At 35.1% G+C, this 25,695-nt stretch overlaps 1 protein-coding gene across 2 annotated transcripts in view; it reads left to right on the top strand.

Annotated features, from left to right (window-relative positions):
* EPHA3 (EPH receptor A3) overlaps positions 1 to 25,695 on the top strand; it is a 369,048-nt gene that overhangs the window by 328,150 nt on the left and 15,203 nt on the right. For both annotated transcript variants that reach the window (XM_004607003.2, XM_055127750.1), the window contains 2 exons: positions 13,664 to 13,813; positions 15,283 to 15,476. In XM_004607003.2, the coding sequence (XP_004607060.1) occupies positions 13,664 to 13,813; positions 15,283 to 15,476 (344 nt within the window). The remainder of the gene's footprint in view (positions 1 to 13,663; positions 13,814 to 15,282; positions 15,477 to 25,695) is intronic.

Below are 25,695 nucleotides of genomic sequence, written 5' to 3'. Positions count from 1 at the left end.
AAATGTCATTTGTTGTTTTTGTTGGGGAGGGTGTTGTCACTCTCTACAGTGCTCAAGACTTAGTGTTCTGGCTAAGGAATCAGTGCAGTCAAAATTGGGACACTATATGTGGCATCAGGGATTGAATTTAGCTTGGCTACATGCAGTGCAAGCACCTTACCTGTTTTACTATGTCTCCACCTCTGAAATATCATTTATGTAAAGATTATTAGTACTGTTGTCCTGTTGTTCATCAATTTGCTTAGTGGGAATCAGTAACATCTCCATTGTGAGACTTGTTGTTACTGTTTTTGACATATCGAATATGCCACGGGTAGCTTGCCAGGCTCTGCTGTGCGGGCAAGATATTCTCTGTAGCTTGCCAGGCTCTCTGAGAGGTGCAGAGGAATTGAACCCGGGTCGGCCACATGCAAGGCAAACACCCCACCCACTGTGCTATCACTCTAGTCCGTAAAGATTATTATGGTAGAAAATTAAAAATTGGGGCTGGAGTGATAGCACAGCAAGTAGGGCATTTGCCTTGCATGCGGCTAACACGGGTTCGATTCCCAGCATCCCATATGGTCCCCTGAGCACCGCCAGGGGTAATTCCGGAGTGCAGAGCCAGGAGTGACCCCTGTGTATCGCTGGGTGTGACCCCTCCCTCAAAAAAGAAAAAAATATATATATGTAGTATTTATCCAAATATTACTGCTTTGACAGTAAAGTTTGATTCCTATAACATATTTTTGAGTACTTTCTAAAGTAGATAATTATCATATTTTTACAGATGTCAAAACTGAGTACTATAAATGTTTATATATAAAATTATTTCTACTTGTCAAAAATTCAGATTTTATGAACAAAGAAATATGGTACCAAAAATTAAACTTCTGATATTTCATGTTAAAGAGCCCAATACGCTTAAAAAGGCTTCAAAAATTTAGCCTTATAAATACAGGAATAGGGGAAGGAGAGATAGTATAGAGGATAGGATGCTTGTCTTGAAAGCAGACAATCCAGGTTTGAACCCTGGCATTCCATAAGTTTTCCTAAGCCCTGCCAGAACTGATATCCCTGAGTGGAGATCCAGGAGGAAGCCCTGAGCACAACTGGGTATGCTCTCCCCAAACCATAAAGAAAGACATACAGAAATATATGTGCTCAATGTTGAGAAGATATTCCTAGATGCACTAATGTAAGAATTAAAAGTCTTCTTAGTTTACACATCATTTCCTTATATGCATTCCACTCTCACTTATTTTTTTTATTTTTTTTTATTTTTTTGCTTTTTGGGTCACACCCAGCAATGCTCAGGGGTTACTCCTGGCTTTTCACTCAGAAATTACTCCTGACGTGCTTGGGGGATGATATGGGATGCCGGGGATCGAACCCGGGTCGGCCGCGTGCAAGGCAAACGCCCTACCCGCTGTGCTATCGCTCCGGCCCTACTCTCTCACTTATTTTTTGTGGTGCATTTTCTTTGTTCATAAACACAAGTATTTTTTAATATGTCATACATAAGTATAACAAGACAGAGAAGAAAAATTAAGTACATGTATAGTGTGTTAAAAATGTAATTTTACATAGAATTTTGTAGAAAATGTCTTTGACAAAATAAATTAGAATAAAGAATTGTAAGACAGATGAAATATCAATATTAAGGTTATTTAGGTAGACTCACTTTATTTTTTTCCATTTTGTTTTAATTTGAATTATTAATTTGCAATTTAATAAAATAATTGCAATCATTGCTCTGGTTCCAATAGGCTTTTGGAATTTAAATATATATGTAAATGTCAACATATTTTTAAGTACTATATATTTACAGCTATAGAAAACTTACATAAAAATAAGAGTATCGAAAGAATAAAAATCACTAGAGATTATCTGGGCTAAGTTATTCCATAATGTCAACTCTAACAGAATTAGTTGAAATGATACAAATTGTGTGTTCAATTTGTCTATAAAAAGCAGTTACTGTAGAAATCACATAGTAAAACTGTTCTCAAAGGATTTTGCAGTTCACTCTTCTAAGCTTAATGAATTTAGACAGTTCAAATGAGACGTTTGGCTAAAAGCCTGAAATTATCAGGTATTTAACTGATCCGCTCATTCACTATTGGTTATGGTCTTCAAGTCTTGATTTCTAAAGAATTCTTGAAATCTCTGGACATTGAGTCCTAATACCTTATGTCTGCCCATTTTTCCCCCCTCTAATTATATCTACAGATATTTCCTTGTTGATTTAAGGAATGCTTTGCTGATCCTCCGTTCACATTGCCCGGGAGATCTGACAGTTTGTACTGAGTTGCACAGAATTTTGGAGAGTTTATTCCGGAGAACTCTAATTGAGTGTTTAACCTGGAGGCAAATATTGGCTTCCTAGGTTTGAAGTGGAACTATAATGATAAATCACTTGATTCAAGGGTTTAGCATCCATCTATTTTCAGGAACTAAAGTTCATTCACTATAGATAGCAGTAGACAAGGTGAAGGGTAATCCTAGAAGAGTCCCTGGGGAAGCATCTGTTCTAATCCCCAGTATTTCAAATCTAAAGGCCATTGAGAGAATTGTTCCAGCAGATGTTGATGGCCACAAGGATCAAAGACAGATGATCTCCTAGGTAGCAAAAATCTTTCACTTGAACTTTTAAGATTTTTCAAATTCATGTGAAATGCTTAAGAGACATTCTTAAAATACAGGAAAATGTATATCTTGCATTCTACGCAACTGATACTATAATAAATGAAAGACATATGACTTTTCAATGCTTTGAGATTAAATTAAAAAATAAAATAGTTGACTTACTGAATTTACTGAATATCTTATTTTCAGTACTAAGATGCAAATATTTAGAAGTGACACATTTTATCAAATACATAGCTTTTTCAGCGCACAGCTGTTTACAAATTTCAATGAGGCTTTTAAGGCCCAAGACACACACACACACACACACACACACACACACACAAATAACACACATACATATGCACAGTCCCTATGTTTTTATATTACAGAAACCCATTAAAAAATTTGAACTTTTAACACATCAATTGCAATGTTCAAGTAAGTAAATAATAAATATTTCTTCAGCATATCAGGTACTGTATATTTTCAGTACAAATCAAGGAAGTAATTATTAGTTTAGATTTAGTATAGAACAAACCAAAATATAATAAAATTTCTTTTAAAAAGCTTCCAAGTTTTACTAAAGTTATAGACTTGACCAAAGTTGACAGGACCTGATAATTAAATTCAGTTAAATATTTAATTTAATTACTGGGTTTGTCTTATTGTAAATACGTCTTTACATGTAATTTAAAAGGTTTGTCCCAAGCAAGATTATTTTAGAATCAGCTTTAGGAGTCTAAAAAAATATTGAAATTTTCTTTATACTTGATATTCATGTGTATTCAAGATAGAACTATAAAATTTGGAGAGTTAGGTGCATACATCAGCTGGACTTTTAGAGGTAGAAAACAGCCTTTAAATTATCTTTATGCTTTTGAATGACAATCTATTCTACATAGATGCGTTATGAAATTGTTTGAACAGTAGAATTAAGGGTGTTTTGAGAAGTCAAGATATATGATTTCAATTAAACTTAGGAATTTATATGTCACAAATAAGTAAAATCCCCCTTACCATTACATCTTGCTAGCTAACTAGATAACTAGATGATAGATAGATAGCTAGATAGCTAGATAGCTAGATGATAGATAGATAGATAGATAGATAGACAGATAGATAGATAGATAGATAGATAGATAGATAGATAGATAGACTTCTCTGCAACAGAAAATTTAGCTCTTATTATGCACTTGCTCCAGGGAATTTTATACTTTTCTCAAATACATAAGTATCTTTAGAGTTTATGCATACATAAAGTGATCAACTTAAGTAAGTGCTTCATTAAAAATACCTTTAATATTATAAAAGTACATTTACAAAATATTTTACAGTAACTAGCTATACATACCATGCAGACTATCAGGAATGTGTAAACTAAAATTCAGATTTCTATTATTTCAAGTTTTAGCTCATTTATAATAGCTATAATAGTGTTATTGGGGTAGGAAAGAAACTCAGTAAATGATGATACCATTTATTTTGTTAACTCCAGTATTAGAATAATCCACTGGAGGATGTATTTGGAAATTATTTATAAAACTTCTAAAAGTCCTCCAAATATCTACAATTAAAGAGAAATTTCTGAACATTTATAAAAAAAACATACAAAGCTAGTTAAATTTGTCTTAATCAGAATGTGAAAAACTATTGGTAATTTTCTGATCATAGTCAGGAGCATATATATATGTCTAAATTCTGAAAAAATTACTTGTAAGAATTTTAATGAAACATATTCTTATAAATTCACTTTCTTTTACTTTGAGTCAAGTTTAACAGATAGCTTGAGTTCCAACATCTCTATCATGAAGTGTGACCAAATTAAAATTTATTGATACCAGCTATTATTTCACCTATATTTCAAGGCAAATTGGACCCTCAAGTGTCCCTGTCCAATTTTTCTAAGCCAATAACAGTTATATATTTTGGAGCCATGGGTATTGTTAGTTCTTTGAATTAAAAGCTATTTTCAACTAAAGTCTTTGATCACTGGTTCTTTCATCTGATAAAGAAAATAAAATTTCATCCATGAGGCTAATTTAAGTTCACTAACAGTAAAGTGTTATCAAGTTTTCAAAAAATTAATAAATGAATGAAGGGGAGAATACTGAAAAGAAAACATTAAAAAATAAAAGGGTAAAATATCAAGAAAGAATGTTATATAACATCCTTCAAACTAGTTATCAGTTTAAAATGAACAAGGTCTTTCTTTTGAAGACTAAAATAGAGATTAAAAATTATGGGAAATTTACAAATTGTGGGGTAAAAAGTTGGTTTCACCTAGTTTGTAGAAAATGCCAGATGGCATTCTGAACCCTATTTAAGTTACTTCCCCTCATCTTTCTTACAACACCTAAGATAGTAGATCTTAAGAAGGGGAGATTTTGTTAGCTAGCAATTAAGATGACATATCTGGAGACATTTGGGGGATGTCACAAATGGGAGTATTGTTAATGTGATCTAGTTGGTAGAAACGAAGACTACTACAAAACAACCTAGATTCAGAGGATAGCCCCTTAAACAGAGCTTTCACCTGTTCTGTAAAAGTCAACTCATTCAATTTTGGATGAATACTACTACTGCATAGAGAACTTGTATTACCCAACATGAGTGAAGAATATTTTAAGATTGAGAATGGTGAACAAATGGTGACTATTACTTTACAGTCTGTTTTACCCATACCAAATTATCAGTTGCATGACTCCTGAAAGATACATTACATTTGTGAGAAGAATATGCAGTAGACTCACTATCACAATATTTATATTTCACAATCTTCCTGTGATTCAGAAATTTTGGGTATTAGAAGTGTAACATAACTAATAGTGTGCCTCTATATGCTTGATAAAATTTTATTCTCAATTGCTTTTTCTCTAATACTGAAAATTGTTATATTTAAAGTCTTCCCCATATGTATTAAATCTTAGATATTATTTTTCTAAATATATTTTATTTTATAAAGTCATCATTGGAGAAAATTTGTAAACATATACTCCTTGAAAATAAATATATATATAGTTATGTACATATAATATGAATGAATAAGCATATTCATCCTAAAAATGTGTGTATTTTATATACTTGAAAATTTAAATTAGTCTCATCCTATAAAGAAATGAACTATTAGGTGAAAATTATTGGTGATATTTTAATTGTGGTAAAGTATCTGCTAGTTTAATATTGAAGTGATGATGATAAATAAACATTGTTTATGGAGCCAAAATGAAATTTTCATAGAATTCTAGGAACTCTAAAGTAACTCCATACAAAATTGTGTGAAATACCTTTAGAATTTTATAGACACTACAAAACAGTATTCAGTAATTCTTAAATTTACTATAATTTTGTAAAGGACAATAAGGAAATCATAAATCATATTATTTTATAAAAGCTATTATGTTACAATTTTAATAAATAGAATATGCTGAAAAACTGGATATGGTATAGTAACACATAAAAATAAAGTGTATTTTTAACTGCTTATATTTATTAATACATAAAAATAAAGTGTATTTTTAACTGTTTATATTTATTAATTATCCCCAGTATAATTGGCTAATCTGGCTCTATATAAACTATTGATTATATTCTCTCTCTTCACCTAGAAATAAGATATTGCAAACCAGAGAAATATTAATTCAGACTCTATTTTAAATTGTGTGAAGGAATGAGTTAAGGAAGCTATTTTACTGAGCACCCTTAATAAGTAGAATAATTACAGGATAGAAAAGTAGCAGAGGATGGTGTCACCAACTTTTCTTTGATTCCCAGTAGTTTCACCAATGAATCCACATGACCCAGAAGTTTCCTAGTTATAAATGCGATCTGGGAACATTTCTCCAAGAGGGGAAAATATGATATATCTTTAGTAAAAAGCAAATTCAGGTGAAGATGATTATAAGTTATTGAGTGTGTACCAAGATAATAATCAGTAAAACAAAATTCTTCCTCTTAGTAAGCACAGGTTTGTGTTTATGTTCAATACAACTGATATTATAATACATCCATCTCTTCATTGGATATGCATTCCTTAACTAAAGCACTATCAAAAACTTGGTTTCACTTCATAGAAAATAAGAATGACAAGATTACTTATTGAGTATTTTTGTCATTGGCAAGGGACTTATATACAAAGCAAATAATAAGGTGCCCAAACTTTAAGAAATATTCGAATGATTCACCCTTTCTTCTTTCCAATTTTCAATTGTAATATATTCTTATTACTGGGATGAATAATTTATTAAATGAGACAGCTAAAATTTCTTTTAAACAGAAATGTTCCTTAAATTTAACATTATTGGGTGGCTGTGGGACTGGAGCAATAGCACAGCAGATAGGGCATTTGCCTTGTACAAGGCCAACCGGAGTTTTGATTCCCAGCATCCCATATGGCTCCCCTGAGCACTGCCAGGAGTGATTCCTGAGTGCAAAGCCAGGAGTAACCCATGAGCGTTGCCGGGTGTGACCCCTCCAATAAAAAGCAAAAAAAAATTAATATTTTTTTTGCTATGACTGGTAAAATAAGTGACACCAAAATGAATTTGTCCCCCCAGTTGACATACAACATCATATTTTCCTGGTTTTAAATGAAAGAAAAATAGCCAGCATTGTCCATACTGAATTTGAAATAAAACTGTAGCAGGGATTTTTAACCAGAATGGTATATATAGAATTTTAAGGAATGTGATAAGTATATTTTATTGTCTGCTAGGGATTTCTCTGTGATAGATGGCATCATTTAGGAGACTGCAGTTTGTAAATGGGGTAGGATGAGGGTCATGATTTTGTAAGTATGTGAGCTCACTGAACAATGAGCTGGAACAGAGTCATGAAACATTGCATGTTGCAAACTACCTTAAATGCTGATGATTTAATGGCACTCTTTGGCTCTTGGGTTGACTTTAACATATTTAGAATTTAAAAAAATAATCAATCAGCCCTTTCAACTTTCTTTTTTGCCTTTCAATAAGGGGAGAAACTCAACGTTTGATATAGATAGTAGCTAGACAAAAGCTTAAACATCAGAATGACAAGTAAAAAGGCCAAAATCTGCATTTCAAATCTAATAAATATCTAACAAATGGGAAGATTTTACAATTTCCCATATGATAACTATTAAATATGACTAACATTTTTCCAAAGTAGCACAATTTGCTGAAACATTTTATTTTGTCAAGAGTTAGTATAATTTGGCACCCCCAAATGTCAGTGTAATACAAGTAAAATATAACGTGCAAATGATGTGATCAGCCAATAAATTCCAGAAATTGTTATAAAGTACTTTTTATCCTTAATGTGTATTTATCTACATATAATTCTACAGACTACATCAATATCAAAATATAGTAGAAGATAGTTAAATTAAAAATGTAATTATTTGCAATCAAATAAATAACTTTCCTGAGCTAGGAAGGGCAAATAGCTCATGAGGAAAGGAATCATGGCTTATAAGTATAAAAACCAACTTCAATTCCTGCACTGAATAGTTTCTGATTATTAGCTGGAGCAGCCCCTAAGCTTCCTGAGCACTACTTAAGAGGTCTCCAAAAATAGATAGTGCATCATACATTATAAAAATATATTTTTATTGTGTGTGTGAGTTTCATACAATGTTTTTTCCAATGTTTTAATAATATAAATAGCATTTGCATGGAAACACACACAACATAGATGCACACACACATGAAAATATGAATATGTAACAAGGAAGAAAACATTGTACAAATTCCAGTCAGTTAAGGCATGGCAGAGACTGAGGATTCTGCCCTGGGAATTAGCGGGGTGATCACTATCATTAGCATGAGTCTGAGTAATATTTTGTGCTTACCCCAAACTCCGGGCTGGAGTGATAGCACAGCAGGTATGGCTTTTGCCTTGCACACGGCTGACCTGGGTTCGATTCCTCGGCCTCTCTTGGAGAGCCTGGCAAGCTACTGAGAGTATCTCAGAGCCCACACGGCAGAGCCTGGCAAGCTCCTGGTGGTGTATTCGATATGCCAAAAACAGTAACAACAAGTCTCACAATGGAGATGTTACTGGTGCCCGCTAGAGTAAATCAATGAGCAAAGGATGACAGTGACAGTGATACAGTGATACCCAAAACTCCACATGAAAACTTTTTCAGAGTAAGCACAGGTGTGGCCATGTCTTTTTACAAATGACCCCTTTTTAGTATCTCAAGAAATTCTGTTAAAGTTCAATTGATGCTCTTCTCTCTGGAAAATAGTGATATAGCTCTTAAGCTGATGTATCTTAGTCATATGCCACTTGAATACTGGTTGCAATAAAACATAATCAAGACTGTCATCAGCCTATTTCCCTCGGGTCTGTATTTAATTTCAACAAGGAAATTTGGTAAAGTGGCACATTTATATGTCCTGTATTTCAAAATAGATACAAAGTTTTCAGCACAGGAAAAATTTTTCTTTTTTCAATGCCTTTTTATACTGTCAGTAATTTTCTTCTGGACACTGTAAAGATAATGGCAAATAATATATGGCAAAGATAGATTACTTTAGTGAGATTCTTACATATCATTTTCCATTGCCCCATGAATATAGCTTTGTTTTACTTCTGTTAACTTCCAGAAGTCTTTAAACAAGAGAAAGTTAACCAATGATTCAATTTGCTTTCTGAATAGATTTAGTTACAAGATACAAGCATAAGTCTTAGTATCAAAGTTCAAGGGTGATGCTGAAAGTTTTGAACTTGGCCTAGGAACATACAGAAAAGTAAATGAAGGGATATAAATCATTATTATTGTTGCTTTTAGGATTGATTTTTCTAAACAGAGGGGAAATAATTCACTAAATTTAAGTAGGAAGAAAGAATCTTCAGGAATTATAGAGAAAAGTGGAAATGAACTGTAAAAACCATAGAGAATGAAGTGAATGAGTGTGAGTGAGTGAGTGAGAGAGAAAAGAAAGGGGAGGATCTGGATTTTATTCCTTCTCTTCTTTAAGACTAAAAATTTTTCAATTCTTTTTTTTTCTGGTTATAAACCATCACTTCTCCATTTATGTTGAGCTCTGTATTATCTCTCAGCTATTCCAAGTTTCTGTATTCTTATTCTCATCCCTCCAATTTGATTAATTTTATTCTACTATAGTGAATTGCCAACTACCCTTAATCTCCTGGCTTCCTGAGAAGGTGTTGTTAAGTAATCTGCCTTCTATATCTTCTCTATATTTTTATGCCTTCCTCAAAAGCTGTTGTAATCTCAGCTGGTCATATTCTTCTGAAGCCTTCATGGATCTGACCACATGTTCTCTGAAATCTGCACACACACACACAAATACACAGAAACACACACAAGTATGTATGTGTGAGAACATAAAAGAGAAACATAGTTTATTAAAATATTTAAATTACTTATACCACACTCTTCTGAAGACTAAAACCTGTGATTAAATCACAGTTTTAATTATTACCAGATTTTCTCCTTAGAGTTGTCTATATAAAATTGTATAATTATATGGAAACAGTTCTTCTAGAATATGTATTTGCCTCCCTTGTGCTTTGATGTGCATCATTTCTTGGCATAATATGGAAACTAGTATTTCCAGAATTTCCTACATGTAGGAAACCATGCATAGTTTACTAAAATGTATCATTTATCCCCATTGCAATGCTGTGAACCAGCACTTATACTATCCTAAACAATAGATAAGAAAACTTAGGAACAATGAGCATCTCCTAAATGGTGTATCCATTTGTCTTATGCCACTTATTTCCCCTTGGATATCATCTCAAAATCAGGTGGAGCTACAATATCAATAGAAATCATTTTTTGAATGTGCCTTAAGATTTTTGTGATGTATGCTAGTCATCAGGGAGATGCAAATCAAAATAACAATGAGATATTATTTCACACCACAGAGACTGGCACACATTCAAAAGAACAAAAGCAACCAGTGCTGACGTGGATGTGGGGAAAAAGGGACGCTCTTTCACTGTTGGTGGGAATGTCAACTGGTCCAGCCTTTCTGGAAAACAATATAGATAGTCCTTCAAAAACTAGAAATTGAGCTTCCATATGACCACTTCTGGGAAAATATCCCAAGGATGTAAAAAAGCACAGTAGAAATGACATCTGTACCTATACATTCATTGCAGCATTGTTCACAATAGCCATAATCTGGAAACAACCCGAGTGCCCTAAAACAGATAATTGGTTAAAGAGACTTTAGTATATCTACACAATGGAATACTATACAGCTGTTAGGAGAGATGAAGTCATGAAATTTGCTTATAAATGGATAGACATGAGAGTATCATGCTAAGTAAATGAGTTAGAAAGAGAGGGACAGACATAGAAGGACTGCACTCATTTGTGGCGTATAGAATAACATCACATGAGGCTGACACCCAAGGACAGTAGATACAAGGGCCCGGAGGATTGCCACATAGCTAGAAGACTGCTTCATGAGTGGAGGGGAGAAGGCAGATGGAATAGAGAAAGGATCACTGAGAAAATGATGGCTGAAGGAACCAGTTGGGATGGGAGATGCATGCCAAAAGTAGATAATGGACCAAACATGATGACCTCACAGTGTCTGTGTTTCAATCAATAATGCCAAAAAGTAGAGAGAGATTATGAGGAATACTGTCTGCCATAGAGGTAGAGGTAGGGTGGGAAAGGGGGGGTATACCCGGGATATCAGTGGTGGGGAATGTGCACTGGTGGAGGTGTGAGATGATCATTGATCATTGTGAGATTGTAACACAAACATGAAAGCTTGTAACTATCTCATGGTGATTCAATAAAATAAATTATTAAAAAAAATTTTTTGTGATGTAAATTAGTGTAAGATATCATCACCATCACCATCATCATCATAATCATCATCCCATTGATAATCGATTTTTCTCGAGCAGTTTCAGTAACATCTCCATTGGAGAATGGAGTGTAAGAGATACACTTTCTGTATATATATATATATATATATATATATATATATATATATATATCACTGTCATCCCATTCATTGTTCGTCAATTTATTCGAGTTAGCACCAGTAACATCTCTATTACACTTGGCCCTGAGATTTTAGCAACCTCTCCTTACTCATCTTTCCCAACAATTGGAGGCTTTCTCAGGGTCAAGGGAATGAGACCTATTGTTACTGTTTTTGGCATATCAAACACGTCATGGGTAGCTTGCCAGGCCCTGCCATATGGGCAGAATACTCTCACTATCGGTAGTTTGCTGTACTCTCCAAGAGGTATGCATATATCTGTTACTGTATTTTGTATATGAATACACCATGGGGAGCTTGCCAGGCACTCCCAACTGGGCAATAGACCCTCAGTAGCTTGTCAGGTTCTCCAAGAGGGAGAACTAGGCTATTAGATGTTTCTGGTTGTGACTGCCTAGCTACTGGAAAATGGGAGATCTGGGCAGAAGAGGTCCAGTCCTGATCAAGCAACCTTGGCGATCTTAGCCCTGGGTCCCACACACCCCCATGCATGAGGCTTATTCGAACATGTGGAGAGTGGTCCTGAGCATGGCCGTGGCTGGGTTCCAGAGGTCCTCAACTGTCGAGGCTTTTCTGGCCAGAGGGAGGGAAATGCAACCTGTCCCTTCCAAAGGGCCCCGGTGAAGACAGCCAGATATGGGGGCAAGGGACTGCATCACTCTTTTCCAGGAACTTGGTTTTATAGTCTCTGGATTTTGGCCATTGATGGGATTGCATGGCGGCAGGGGCAGTCTCTGAGTGTGACTGCTCAGCAACTGGAAAATGGGGGATCTGGGTGGAAGAGGCCCCATCTGATTCTGAGCAGCCTTGAGATCTCTTCCCCGGGTCCCGCACACCTAGGTTCCTCTGCCAGCTCCCCCATGCGTGAGGCTCATCTGACATACACACACACACACACATATAGTGTGTGTGTATGTGTGTATACACACACACACTATATACTGCAGTCATCTCTCAAAGATCAATTCAAAGGTCAGGTGCTCAATCTCTTTAGAAGAATTCCAGCTCTGTGTGTTCTTATCACAGCAGCCTACGTACTTCTATTTCATGTGATATAGGCTCCTATTTAGTATCACCTAGAGTTTTTGAAAAAATATAAGCCTTGTGATACTCTGGAACTACAGAATCTGAATTTCCAGCTCAATAGAGGCTATTCTCTGATAAGTCATATACATTGTAAAGTTTGAGAAGTAAAGCATTAGAGCCTTCCTTTGTTCTCCATAAACTTATTCACAGTAACTAATTATCTTGATATTTTCCAAACAGAAGGGCCAGTATATTATTTATAAATGTCTTACACAGCGTGACTAGCTTAATATTTCCCATATGCTTGCTACTCGACATGTCTTTATTAAATGTATTTATTATACTGAGAGCAAATTCCATGGGAATTATACCTTTATATCTCCCATAACTCATAAAAGCAATATCCTCCTCTAGTTTATAAGTTATGGGGATTAAGTTATTTTATCTACTTCAGATAGTACCCATCTAGTACATGGAATGCACTGAAGTGATTAATAATGGAGAGATGCACTGAATAAGTTAATTAAGATTGATTAATACAAAGTAACAAGACTTTTGAAGCATAGTTATATTTCGAATTTATTTAGTAAAATATCTAAAAGAATTTTTGTGTAAAGAGTAGTATAAGTTTTTTATGCATACTAACTTTTTAATATTCTGAATTGAAATGCTTGGTAAGGATAAATGTATGCTAAATCAATAAAGATTTATTTTATATTCCATTCAATTCTAATCTATGGTATGGAATGTCTGCTTCAAGTTGTTTTGCTGCAAATTAATATGCCATGATTAATATATTACAACAAATTTAAATTTTTTTATTTTATCATTACAAAATTCTTTCATGTTGATTGGAATTAATTATTGTAGTAAAGAGTAGAACAGTCATTTCTGATAATATAAAAATAATAGAGTACCTAGATTATTTAGCAGAAACACATGTTCCATTTCAGAAGAGAAACACCAGTTAACTCAGTTAATATTCAAATTGTAATGTATAGTATTTTTTTCTGATTTAATCATAAGTACATATCACTTTATATTAAAAGGGAGGGAAGATTCCAATCCGATGGACATCACCAGAAGCTATAGCCTACCGCAAGTTCACGTCTGCCAGCGACGTATGGAGTTATGGCATTGTTCTATGGGAGGTGATGTCCTATGGAGAGAGACCATACTGGGAAATGTCCAATCAGGATGTAAGTATTTGTAGTCTGTGAATTATGGGTTCAGATTAAGAGATCAAGCTGTGTAAGGAAGTGGAGCATAATGAATCCAGGTGGCTCCTGGTTTGTGACATTGAAATCGAATACTTAAATGAAATTTTCCAACTCTTGCAAGGACATTCATTAAGTTGCTCTTATGACTCTGCATTTTACCCTCAAGCAAGGTCCAATTTAAGATATTTGTAGTGAGGCTGTAATGAAATAAGTTACTAACCAGATAACCTACAGATATCAAGGAGTATTTGAAGTACTTTTTCTCCTAACTTATTTCTATGTAATATAAGATGCATAAGTCTGACATCCTTTGGAGATCTAGATAATGCATCTGTGCCAACATTTTGTTTACTTAAATATACTATTTCCTAAAATTAGACAAAACAACAAATCTTTAGTATGTTGTTTCTCTTAATGTATTAAATTTGTACATGAATTTAGTTATACAAGTTAAAGTTCCTGGATGGGGAAAAATGGTCTTTGTTTTCTATTGCAACTCTGATAAGATTTTTCAAAAGAGCTTTTGTTTTTATAAGCTATGCTTTGCTAATCTTTAGTAATAAGAGGCTCCTGGTGTATGAAATCAACACTCAGGTTTTTTTTTTTTTATGTTTCGCCAGAAACTATGATCTCAAAAATACATAAGAAGGAAACTGGAGATGCTTTTAAATTTTTTCATATTTACCGCATGTAAATTGATTTTAATATACTTAGGTCCAAAAACCTATCTGTACTTTTTCAAACAAGTCATTTTGTAATTATATTAGAATATGAGACTTAATTTTCTGCTTCTCTATTTTCCAAATTCTATCTCTATCAGAAGATTTTAGTTTGGTCTCTAGACCAGCATGTTATCATGGTCTAATAATTTTTAGAAATATAAATTCAAAGAACTTACCCTCCTCTACACTTCTAAAATAAGAATATTCAATAATATGTTTATAACACTCCAAACAATTCTTGTGCACAGAAATATTTAAAAAATACTTGGTTTCAAAATTTAAAATGTAAGGAATTAGCAACTAGCTTATAGTACAGTACATATACTTTTGGCCAAGGAAACACAGAGACATCGCTTGAAGTGTGGCATAATTATAGTCCAATTGCTCTATTTTACTATTTTTCATTCGTTCATATAGTTTCCTTAGAAATCTGTATTTTCAAATGTAATTTCTTCACAATTCACTACGTTTTCTGTAGCATAGAGCATTTCTTTTGCTTTTATCTGAAAAAGGATCTCTAAACATTTTCCTTAAATTTACTTTTCCTCTTTGTATATTTGTTTAACATTTGAGGAATTAATTTCTTACTGATTTAATAAGGTTTTATCTTTTTAAAATGAGACCTTTACTCTTGAATTTACAATATTCACGGTAGCATATTCTAGCCAGGAAGAAATAAAAAAAGAACCACCTGTTACGTACCTGGAAACTTTGTTTCTCACACAGGTCATTAAAGCTGTGGATGAGGGCTATCGACTGCCACCCCCCATGGACTGCCCAGCTGCGTTGTATCAGCTGATGTTGGACTGTTGGCAGAAGGACAGAAACAACAGACCCAAGTTTGAGCAGATTGTCAGCATTCTGGACAAGCTTATTCGGAACCCAGGCAGTCTGAAGATCATCACCAGTGCAGCAGCAAGGTGACACAATAGATTTTGCATTCTGTATTCCATCAGAAATTGATGCATACATGTTATCTCCCAGGTGTTAGTAGTTTTCTTTTCAAGACCCCAACTTTATTCTTACCTCCCTCCCTCCTTCCCTTCCTCCCTTCCTCCCTTCCTCACTTCCTCCCTTCCTTCCTTCCTTCCTTCCTTCCTTCCTTCCTTCCTTCCTTCCTTCCTTCCTTCCTTCCTTCCTTCCTTCCTTCCTTCCTTGCTTCCTTCCTTCCTCCCCTCCTTCCCTCCCTCCTTCCTTCCTTCCTTCCCTCCTTCCTTCCTTCCTTCCTTCCTTCCTTCCTTCCTTCCATCCTTCCTTCCTTCCTTCCTTCCTTCCTTCCTTCCTTCCATCCTTCCTTCCTTCCTTCTGTCCTTCCTTCCTTCCTTCCTTCCTTCCTTCCTTCCTTCCTTCCTTCCTTCCTTCCTTCCTTCCATCCTTCCTTCCTTCCTTCCTTCCTTCCTTCCTTCCTTCCTTCCTTCCTTCCTTCCTTCCTTCCTTCCATCCTTCCTTCCTTCCTTCTCTCCTTCCTTCCTTCCTTCCTTCCTTCCTTCCTTCCTTCCTTCCTTCCTTCCTTCCTTCCTTCCTTCCTTCCTTCCTTCCTTCCTTCCTTCCTTCCTTCCCTCCTTTTCTCCTTCCTTCTTTCGTTCCCTCCTTCCTTTCCTCCTTCCTTTCTTCCTCCCTGCTTTCCTTCCTTCCTTCCTTCCTTCCTGGCTTCTTTCCCCAATTCCCTCTTTTTGTTCCTTCCTTTCCCTCTTAGAAGGAATTATTTTGCTACTTAATAATAATAGTAATGAGATTCTGACATATTTTTGAAATTTTGTCTAAACTAGGAGTATTTACATTTTAGAAAATGGAAACCCTGAACAAATAGATTCTATAAAATGTTACTATTTAAGCAAGAAATAAACAAAACTCTTGTTCTTGTGGGGAATTCTAGTAAAGTTCTGATTTTTTATTCTTGAAAGCAAAGTTTTAAAATAAAAAATATTGCATTAGCAGTGTGCATTACTAGCAGAATAAAATTTGTCTCACTAAATTAAATACCTATAAATTTTGTCCATATTATGCACCAGATAATTTGTATACACAGTCAAAGACAATAACAGAAGTAAAATTTTGTCAATGTCCCTGAATAACAATAGGAATGTAAATTTATCACCTAGAATGTAATCCAGAATGCACATCTATTAAACTTTACAAGAATTTTCTAAGAATCGTCAATTTATTGCAATGGAAGAAGGTATATAAAAGTGTGTTTACAACATAAATTGAGAAAGTAATGATAAATTTTGTCAAGGACAAAGTGGAAAAGGAAATGTTAGTATATTTGATGCTTGTCACAGAAATCAACGATCAAGCCTATATCATTCAGTTTTTCTAGTCTGATAGTACATATAAGAGCAAAACAGTTCTTTTGTATTATGATTATGTGTGCTTTTGAAGGAAAATTATAGAAATTTTATCAAAGTATTATGTTGAGCATGAACATATGTCTGTAGCTTTAAGCAATATATATTATACATATATTATAGCAATGTAGCACTGTCATCCTGTTTTTCATCAATTTGCTCGACCAGGCACCAGTAATGTCTCCATTGTGAGACTTGTTATTACTACTTTAGGCATATTGAAAGTGCCATGAGTAGCTTGTCAGGCTCTGCCGTGTGGGAGGGATACTCTCAGTAGCTTGCCAGCCTCTCCGAGAGGGAGGAAGGAATTGAATCTGGGTCAGCCGTGTGCTAGGCAAATGCCATACCCACTGTGCTATTGCTCCAGCCCACACATACATTATACATATACATATACATATATTATATTATATTATATTATATATAATTAAATATTACTTTACTAAAATGTAGAAGAAGCTTTTTTTGTTTACTTATTTTTTCATACAATTGCTGTTTTTACTTACAATTTTTAGACCATTTACTAAGGTACATTAAAAAGAGCATGTATCTTTTACTTAGTTATGAAAAATTATATTTAACACATATTATCTAGGTTTTGGCAGAATCTCACAAGGTGGAGCCTGGCAAGCTACTCGTGCCATATTCAGTATGCCCAAAATAGTAACAATAATGGGTCTCATTCTCCTGACGCTGAATTCGACAAGGACAAATAAGATGTTACTGGCACCCGCTCGAGCAAATCAATGAGCAATGGGATGCCAGTGATACAGTGATATAGTTTATACATGATGTTTAAATAATCACTGTCACTGTTTCACTGTCATCCCATTGTTTGTCAATTTACTCGAGCAGGCACCAGTAAGGTCTCTATTCCTCCCAGCCCTGAGATTTTAGCAGCCTCTCCTTACTCGTCCTTTCCAATGATTGCAGGCTCTCAATGTCAGAGGATTGAAACCTATCCCTACTGTTTTTGGCATATCGAATATGCCATGGGTAGCTTGCCAGGCTCTGTCCATGTGGGCAGGATACTCTTGGTAGCTTGCCGGGCTTTCTGAGAGGTATATATGTATGTATACACACACACACACACACATATACACATACATATTACTCTCTATGATTCATTGCCTACTATCTGAACTCCATCAAATATGGTGTGGTATTTATGGAAAATGGGTAGGAAGTGTCTTATAATGTGTCAGTCCAGAAAGTGGCCTGGAGCATTGCGGCAATTCAGTAGTGGAGGTCGGCTGCCAGGGTTGGGTCCCTTGGGGCAGGGAGGGTTCTCACATGCCCCATTCTGGGGCGCCCCGAGTGAAAACAGCATGGTGCAGAGTCCAGTGGCATGGTTATGGGGGCCTAATTTTATACTCCCATCTGGGAGGGGCAGCCATTGAGATCTGGAGGGTGGTCGATGAGGAGGCAGGGTGTAACAGGGTGTGGCTTATGGGTGTGATCCCTGGGTCATTGGAGATTGGAGGATAGCAGGCAGAGGATCTCTGCTTCTGGGTCCTGTTGAGTCCAGAGTCCAAGGTCACAAAGTTCTGCATTATCTGGTTTTCCTGAGACCCTCCCAACCAGTTTCTATGAGGCTCATATCTCCCTAATGCCAAAAGCAAACAAAGACACCACAAAAAACAAAACAACAACAACAAAAAAAACTACAGGTCGATATCCCTGATGAACACAGATGCAAAGATTCTCAACAAAATATTAGCAAATAGAATTCAACAACTCGTTAAATTATTTTTTAAATAATCTTTGCATCTTGTATACTTCAATTAAGTGTAGAAGTATATATATTGGATACTTCCAGACGGGAGTATAAAATGAGCCCCCATAGCCAGGCCACCAGACTCTGAGCCAGGCTGTTTTCACTCGGGGTGCCCCAGAGGGGGTGGGTAAGAACCCTCCTCATCCCAAGGGACTCAGTTCCAGTAGCCAACCTCCACTACTCAACCACCACCACACTCTAGGCCACTTTCAGAATGCTTGGGCCGAGCCTCACGCATGAATTTTTTTGGTTTCTGTGATACCCCAATTTTTATTTCTGATTCGGTTTATTAAGGTTCTCTCTCTCTTTCTTTCTTTGTGAGTCTTGTTAGTGGTTTATCAATCTTGTTTATTTTCTCAAAGAACCAGCTTTTGGTTTCATTAATCTTTCGGATTGTGTTTTGCGTTTCCATGTCATTGATTTCTGCTCTAAGTTTTATTATGTCTTTCCTTCTGCCCGGTTTGGGCTCCTTTTGTTGGTCCTTTTCTAAAATCTTGAGCTGTGAAGTCAAGTTATTTATATGGGCCCTTTCCCAAGAGTAGTAGAGGTCAGGACCAGGAGGTCTGCCGCACAGCTTGGAAACTGGCCTCACATGCTGGGTGAAAAGGCAGCTCAGATATAGAAGGGAATGTCTAGTAGAGGATGTAAGGAGGACCCACTCGGGTTGAAAGATTGTGCCAAAAGTAGACTATTAAGATTTCATGATGGCCACTCAATACCTCTATTGCAAACTACAACACCCAACAGAGAGAAGAAAAGGGAATACCTTACAGCAGAGGCAGGGTGGGATGGTGGGGGTTGGGGTTGGGGTGGTGGGAGTGATACTAGGAACATTGGTGGAGGAGAATGGGCACTGGTGGAGGGATGTAATCGATCACTGTATGACTGAAATGCAAACATGAAAGTTCATAAGTTTGTAACTGTACCTCATGGTGATTCAATAATAAAAATTTTTTTAAAATAATAAAAATATCTTTTCATCTTATATACTTCTATTGATTATTAAATTTTGATTTATATTTAAACATCAACAAACATCTCAAGCTGATGTTTAAATAAAGTAAATAAAACTGTAATACTTAATAGAAGTATATAAGATGCAAAGATTATTTTTTTTTATAAATAAAGGTGCCGTTAAGATTAAACAGCAAAGTATTTTTAGTAGGAAAAAGTCTGCATGACATAATCCCAAAAAAGTGAATTCCCCATCTCTAAATTTTACAGTTCCTTATAAATCTACAACCCACTTTATCAACTAAACATATTAGCTTATACTTCCCAGCTCATATAATTATATTTCAGGATTGATTCATTTAAAAAAATTAATAGCAATCACAGAAACAATTATATTCCTGTCTACCATAGTTTAAACCTGTAGAAAGGGGCCGGAGCGATAGCACAGCGGGTAGGGCGTTTGCCTTGCACGCGGCCGACCTGGGTTCGATCCCCGGCATCCCATATGGTCCCCCAAGCACCGCCAGGAGTAGTTCCTGAGTGCAAAGCCAGGAGTAACCCCTGAGCATCGCTGGGTGTGACCCAAAAAAAAAGCAAAAAAAAAAAACAAACAAAACAAACAAACAAAAAAAACCTGTAGAAAAGCCAGAAAATAGTGAACACAAGTAAGATCCATGCCACCTAAATTTTAAATTAGAGAAGACGGACTATACATTACAGACAGGTTATGACTATAGAAGTTAAAGAGATCATTGTGGTAGACATTAAACTTGTGATTAGTGATGCCAGAAGCACAGTGCTGGAGGTAGTGTGCTTGCCTTGTGTAGTGCCCAGAGGGAAAATACCATGGTAAGGTGCTTGTTTTGCATGCCATTCACCTGAGTTCAATGCCTAGCACTGTATGTGGTCCCCAAGCATAGAAGGAGGTATTCCTGAGCACAAAGCTATGAAAAAGCCTTGAGCACAGTTGACTATAGCCCCCCAAACACCAATATCAACACCAAAAAACAGCACCAACAAATAACTGATTGTAAAGCGACATCTGAGGTGATGGCATTTGAGCTGAGTCCTACAGGTAGAAAGCTCAGCTCTTTAAAGAATCCCTTGCAAAAAAATAGTATTTTGGAATTTTAAATAGAAAATAGAAATCTCAAATGATATCAACTGGGCATAGGATTATAACATGACTAAAGAACTTTAGAGAAAATAAAAATCTGTCATGAAACTAAGTAAATAAAAAGAAGCCTGAACACCCTGGTGACGATTTTGAACAATTTTGAAATATATGAGGAATCTGTTATGATATTTGAAGCATAAAAGTAACACAATTTATCTTAGATACCCTCTCTGGAGGGCTGGAACGATAGCACAATGGCTGGCCTTGCACATGGTGGACCTGGGTTCGATTCCTCTGTCCCTCTTGGATAGCCTACCAAGAGTATCTCACCTGCACAGTAGAGCCTGGCAAGCTACCATGGCTCATTTGATATGCCAAAAACAGTAACAACAAATCTCACAATGGAGACATCAATGGTGCCCACTGGAGCAAATCGATGAGCAACAGGATGACAGTGTTACAGTGATACAGATACCCTCTGTGAAAAAGAGATAGGAATATTTAAATATGATATGCCCTGCCTGACAATCTGCTTAAAAACCTTAACACTTTTAGAAAAGTCACAAAGTGGGGGCTGGAGCGATAGCACAGCGGGTAGGGTGTTTGCTTTGCACGTGGCCGACCCAGGTTCAAATCCCAGCATCCCATTTGGTCCCCTGAGCACTGCCAGGGGTGATTCCTGAGTGCATGAGCCAGGAGTGACCCCTGTGCATTGTTGGGTGTGACACAAAAAGCAAAAAAAAAGTCACAAAGTGACTCGCAATGGAAGGTATGAGTATGATTTATCAACTCTTCATAGATTGAAAAATATAATAATATAGTAGGAACGAGAGAAAAAATATTTTTCCAACAACATATGAAATAAATGCTACCATAAAGCCAATCGACTCAAATAGACATAGTATTTATGAGTGATATAAAGAGAAAGATAGAATGCTTGGCCTTTAGAAAGATCTTAAAAACATAATTGTATACCTTGATCTGAAAGCCTAGTTATTCAGAAATTTGAATCTTTGCTACTATCTACAAAGTTAGACTTGCAAAGTTTACAAAGGTGTTTTAAGCAAGCTGGTTCTGGAGATGGTATTAAAAAATAGTGTTTGAAATAAAATTTTATTTAGTTGACAATTTTCAGAATTGTATCATAATTTTGTCTATAGACATCTGCATAATAAATGGAAAAACACTAGAATATTTTCTTAAATGATTTATCTCTTGAAATGGAAATGTGTCATGTCTATCCATACAACAACATTTAATATTTCAAGTATTTATTTCATGTTTTTAACAGATACATGATTTATGACTTTCTACCAGTAACTGAAAATGAGAATACAAAAGAAGCATAGTATCGTATTTCAATGACATTTTTGGAAAATGAAAAATGAAAATCAAAATGAATTCACACACAATATAACTAATATTCTAATGAAAATAGGAATATCACAAGACATGCTATGGGAAAAGAATGGCATTAGAATTTGAATTTGTTACCACAAAATATCTTATTACAACATATATATATATGTATATATATATATATAGAAGCTGCTTCTGAAAACAAGGAGGATATAAGGAAGAATTTAAGAAATAGGAACAGCATATACTGCTCACATTTCTACCTTGAAATCAGTTAGGGTTTTTTTTTGTTTTTGAGGAAGTTGAATTGACTGCTTAGGCTAAATAATAGAATGCATAAAATAATCTGGGTGAAAGATGAAAATTATTCTTACAGATAATAGGCAAAGAAAATACCAGTTTGGATCAACACTATACAGTAAAGAAAGCACAAACAAGTTGAGATGCTTCCAAATTATATTCATTGTATAATTATGCTGGTATATAAGTAAAAAATAAACTATGGGAAAAGAACATTATTTATCAGATGACATTATTAATGCCATCTCCAGAAATAAGAACTTTTGTCTATGTGGTAAATATTCAACAATGAATCTACTTAGTCACAAGGAAATGTTCTATGCCTATTGAATTTATCCCTGGCAATTAAACTTAAGTGCTGAAGTGAAGATGTGATTAGACCTCTTCGATAGTCTAGGAAAGGACTTATGACAGAGTAGAGAAGATGAAATTGAAAATAACAGATGGGAATTTAAGTTTTTCTGAAGCTAGTTTTAGGATATCACTAGAGAAAGAGGATATAGAGAAATACAAAAATTACAGAATACAGAGAGATACAAGAAGTACTGGAGAGTACTTTCTGGTTCCAAACATGTAGAACTATAAGAACACTTTTCGACAACATATGGGCAGAAGGAAAAAAATGATTTACAGGGCCAGCAGAATAAATCTTTAAACATGATGAAAGCCAATCACATAGAAGCTGGAAGGTCAAGTTTGAAACAAGGAAGGATATAAAAATTAAAGCTAGGTTTACCATTCAGAGTATTTTCTTTGTAAAGATAATAAAACAGCACACACACACACACACACACATGCAATTTGCAAGCCAGCCCAACTCTAAATCTATTCTTACTGATTTAACTACAAATTTATTCATCTCTGAATTCTTAAAAAAATATTTCATTTCTAGTCTAAGTTCTCATATCACTGTAGCACTATTGTCCCATTGTTCATTGATTTGCTTGAGCAGGAACCAGTTAGATCTCCATTGTGAGACTTGTTGTTACTGTTTTTGGCATATTGAATATGCCACAGGTAGCTTGCCAGGCTCTGCCATGTGGGTAGGATACTCTCAGTAGCTTGCCAGGCTCTCCGAGAGGGGTGGAGTAATCGAACCCGGGTTGGCCGTGTGCAAGGCAAATACCCTACCTGCTATGCTATCGCTCCAGTCCTACTTATCACTAATACCTGTAAATATATAAATAGTCAAACAAAAGTATCTCTAATAAATGTATATTTAATCTCTAAATTAAACTTAAAGAATTAAGAAAAGCATAAAATATTCAGTAATATCTCAGAACATCAATCTTTTCATAGATTTCTACTTACAGATAAAGAAAACACTCTCTACTCAGAGCTTTGGAGAACACAGTGCCAATCATAGAGCAGAGTAATATGAAACGGTGGCTAGAAAGAAGAATTACAGAGATAAGAATGAGACTGAGGCCAAAGAGATAGTTTTATAGGGGATAAGGTGCTTGTCTTGTATCTGGCTGAGTCTATTTTGGTTCCTGCTGCCACATATGGTCCCTTGGTCTGTGGGGCTGGCAGCACTCCTAAACAATTCAGGAGAGACCACTAAGCACAGAGCCAGGAGTAATCCCCCCCCGAGCCCTGCTGGGTTTGTCTTCAAAACCAGAAAGTAACAATAAAAATAAACGTGGTTTAGACCATGACAGAAAACCACAACTCAAGAAATTATCTAAAATGGTGTGGAATGCACTGTGTTATTAAAAACTATAGAGGACAAAGGAAAAAATTGGTGGAGAAAAATGTTTGTGTGGAAGCAATGCAAAGGAATTTTTATGACAAGTATTTAGATCCTTTTAGAATAATAGATCAGACATAAAATTGTAAGGTGTTGTCACTGCATAATTTAAATTAAAAGACAATAAAATATACATTTCTCAAAAAATTAATAATGTATAATTATAATATACATTAAAAAAGTAAAAGTATTTTTTCTGCTTTTATTTAAATTGGAGAAATGTTTTCTAAATAAATTTTCAAGAAAAAATTCTTCTTGAAAATGAACAGAAAATTGTCCTATAGCATCATTTTTTGAATCCTTTATAAAGCACGTAAAGAGACATAAATGAAATTCTGATTCTAATAAATACACTATTTTGCCACATTAATTTTAAAATCTAAATTCTTAGCTTAATAAATGTATCCAGTTACTCTTCAAATGTAAACAATAATTTTAAAATGTATATAATAAGAAATAATAATGTATTTTAGAAATACTCTTTCATTTGTAAATCAGATTAATGAATTGTCTTTTAAATTTATAAATTTTTTATCCCAAAAGTTTTTAGATTTTTCCACATTATTGTGCATTTATAAATTCCCAATTTTTGAATAAAACATTGAATAGTATGCTCAGCGAATATAGAATACAATTTTACATTAAAGATTTTCAAATTCAGGACCAGAGCGATAGCACAGTGGGTAGAGCATTTGCCTTGCACATGGCTGACCCAGGTTCAAGCCCTGGCATCCCATATGGTCTCCCAGCACTGCCAAGAATAATTTCTGAGTAAAGAGCCAGGAGTAACCCCTGAGTATTGCTGGATGTGACGCAAAATGGAAAAAAAAATGATTTCCAAATTCATTGCATAAAGATTTAAGTGAAATGTTAAATATATTTAGATAAGTTTCTGTAAAACTAATTATATTGTTAACTGAATTAAAATTATTTAAAATTCATCATTCTATTGCACTGATTGTTAAATATTTATTTATTTATTTATTGCTTTTTGGGTCACACCCAGCGATGCTCAGGGGTTACTCCTGGCTTTGCACTCATGAATTGCTCCTGGCAGTGCTTGGAGGACCATATGGGATGCCGGGGATCGAACCCAGGTCGGCCGCGTGCACTGCAAACGCCCTACCCGCTGTGCTATCACTCCGGCCCCTGATTGTTAAATTTTTAGCCTGTAAGAAAAAAAAAAACAAACATTATAAAATGATAAGTATCCTTGTTAGGTTGACATTAACTAAATGCTTATAATATCAAAGTACTCATATATCTATTGTAAATAATTGCTCTTTTGGCAATTAATGAATATATGTTCATTAAGAACAGACCGTTGACTATAATAACTGTTGTTCTCTGGATCTAGGGCAATAGTAGAGTAGGTAGGGCATTTGTTTTTCATACGGCCTACCTGCCTACCTGGGTTCGAACGCTGGCTAAATAAATAAATAAATAAATGTTGGTCTCAAAATTGCTTTGACTTCCAATTTTTTTTTTATATATATATATATTTTTTAATTTATTTATTTTTAATTAGAGAATC

This window comes from Sorex araneus, chromosome 2, assembly GCF_027595985.1.
Source record: "Sorex araneus isolate mSorAra2 chromosome 2, mSorAra2.pri, whole genome shotgun sequence".
Classification (NCBI taxonomy): Eukaryota; Metazoa; Chordata; class Mammalia; order Eulipotyphla; family Soricidae; genus Sorex; species Sorex araneus.
This window is presented reverse-complemented; position numbering and strand designations above follow the sequence as displayed.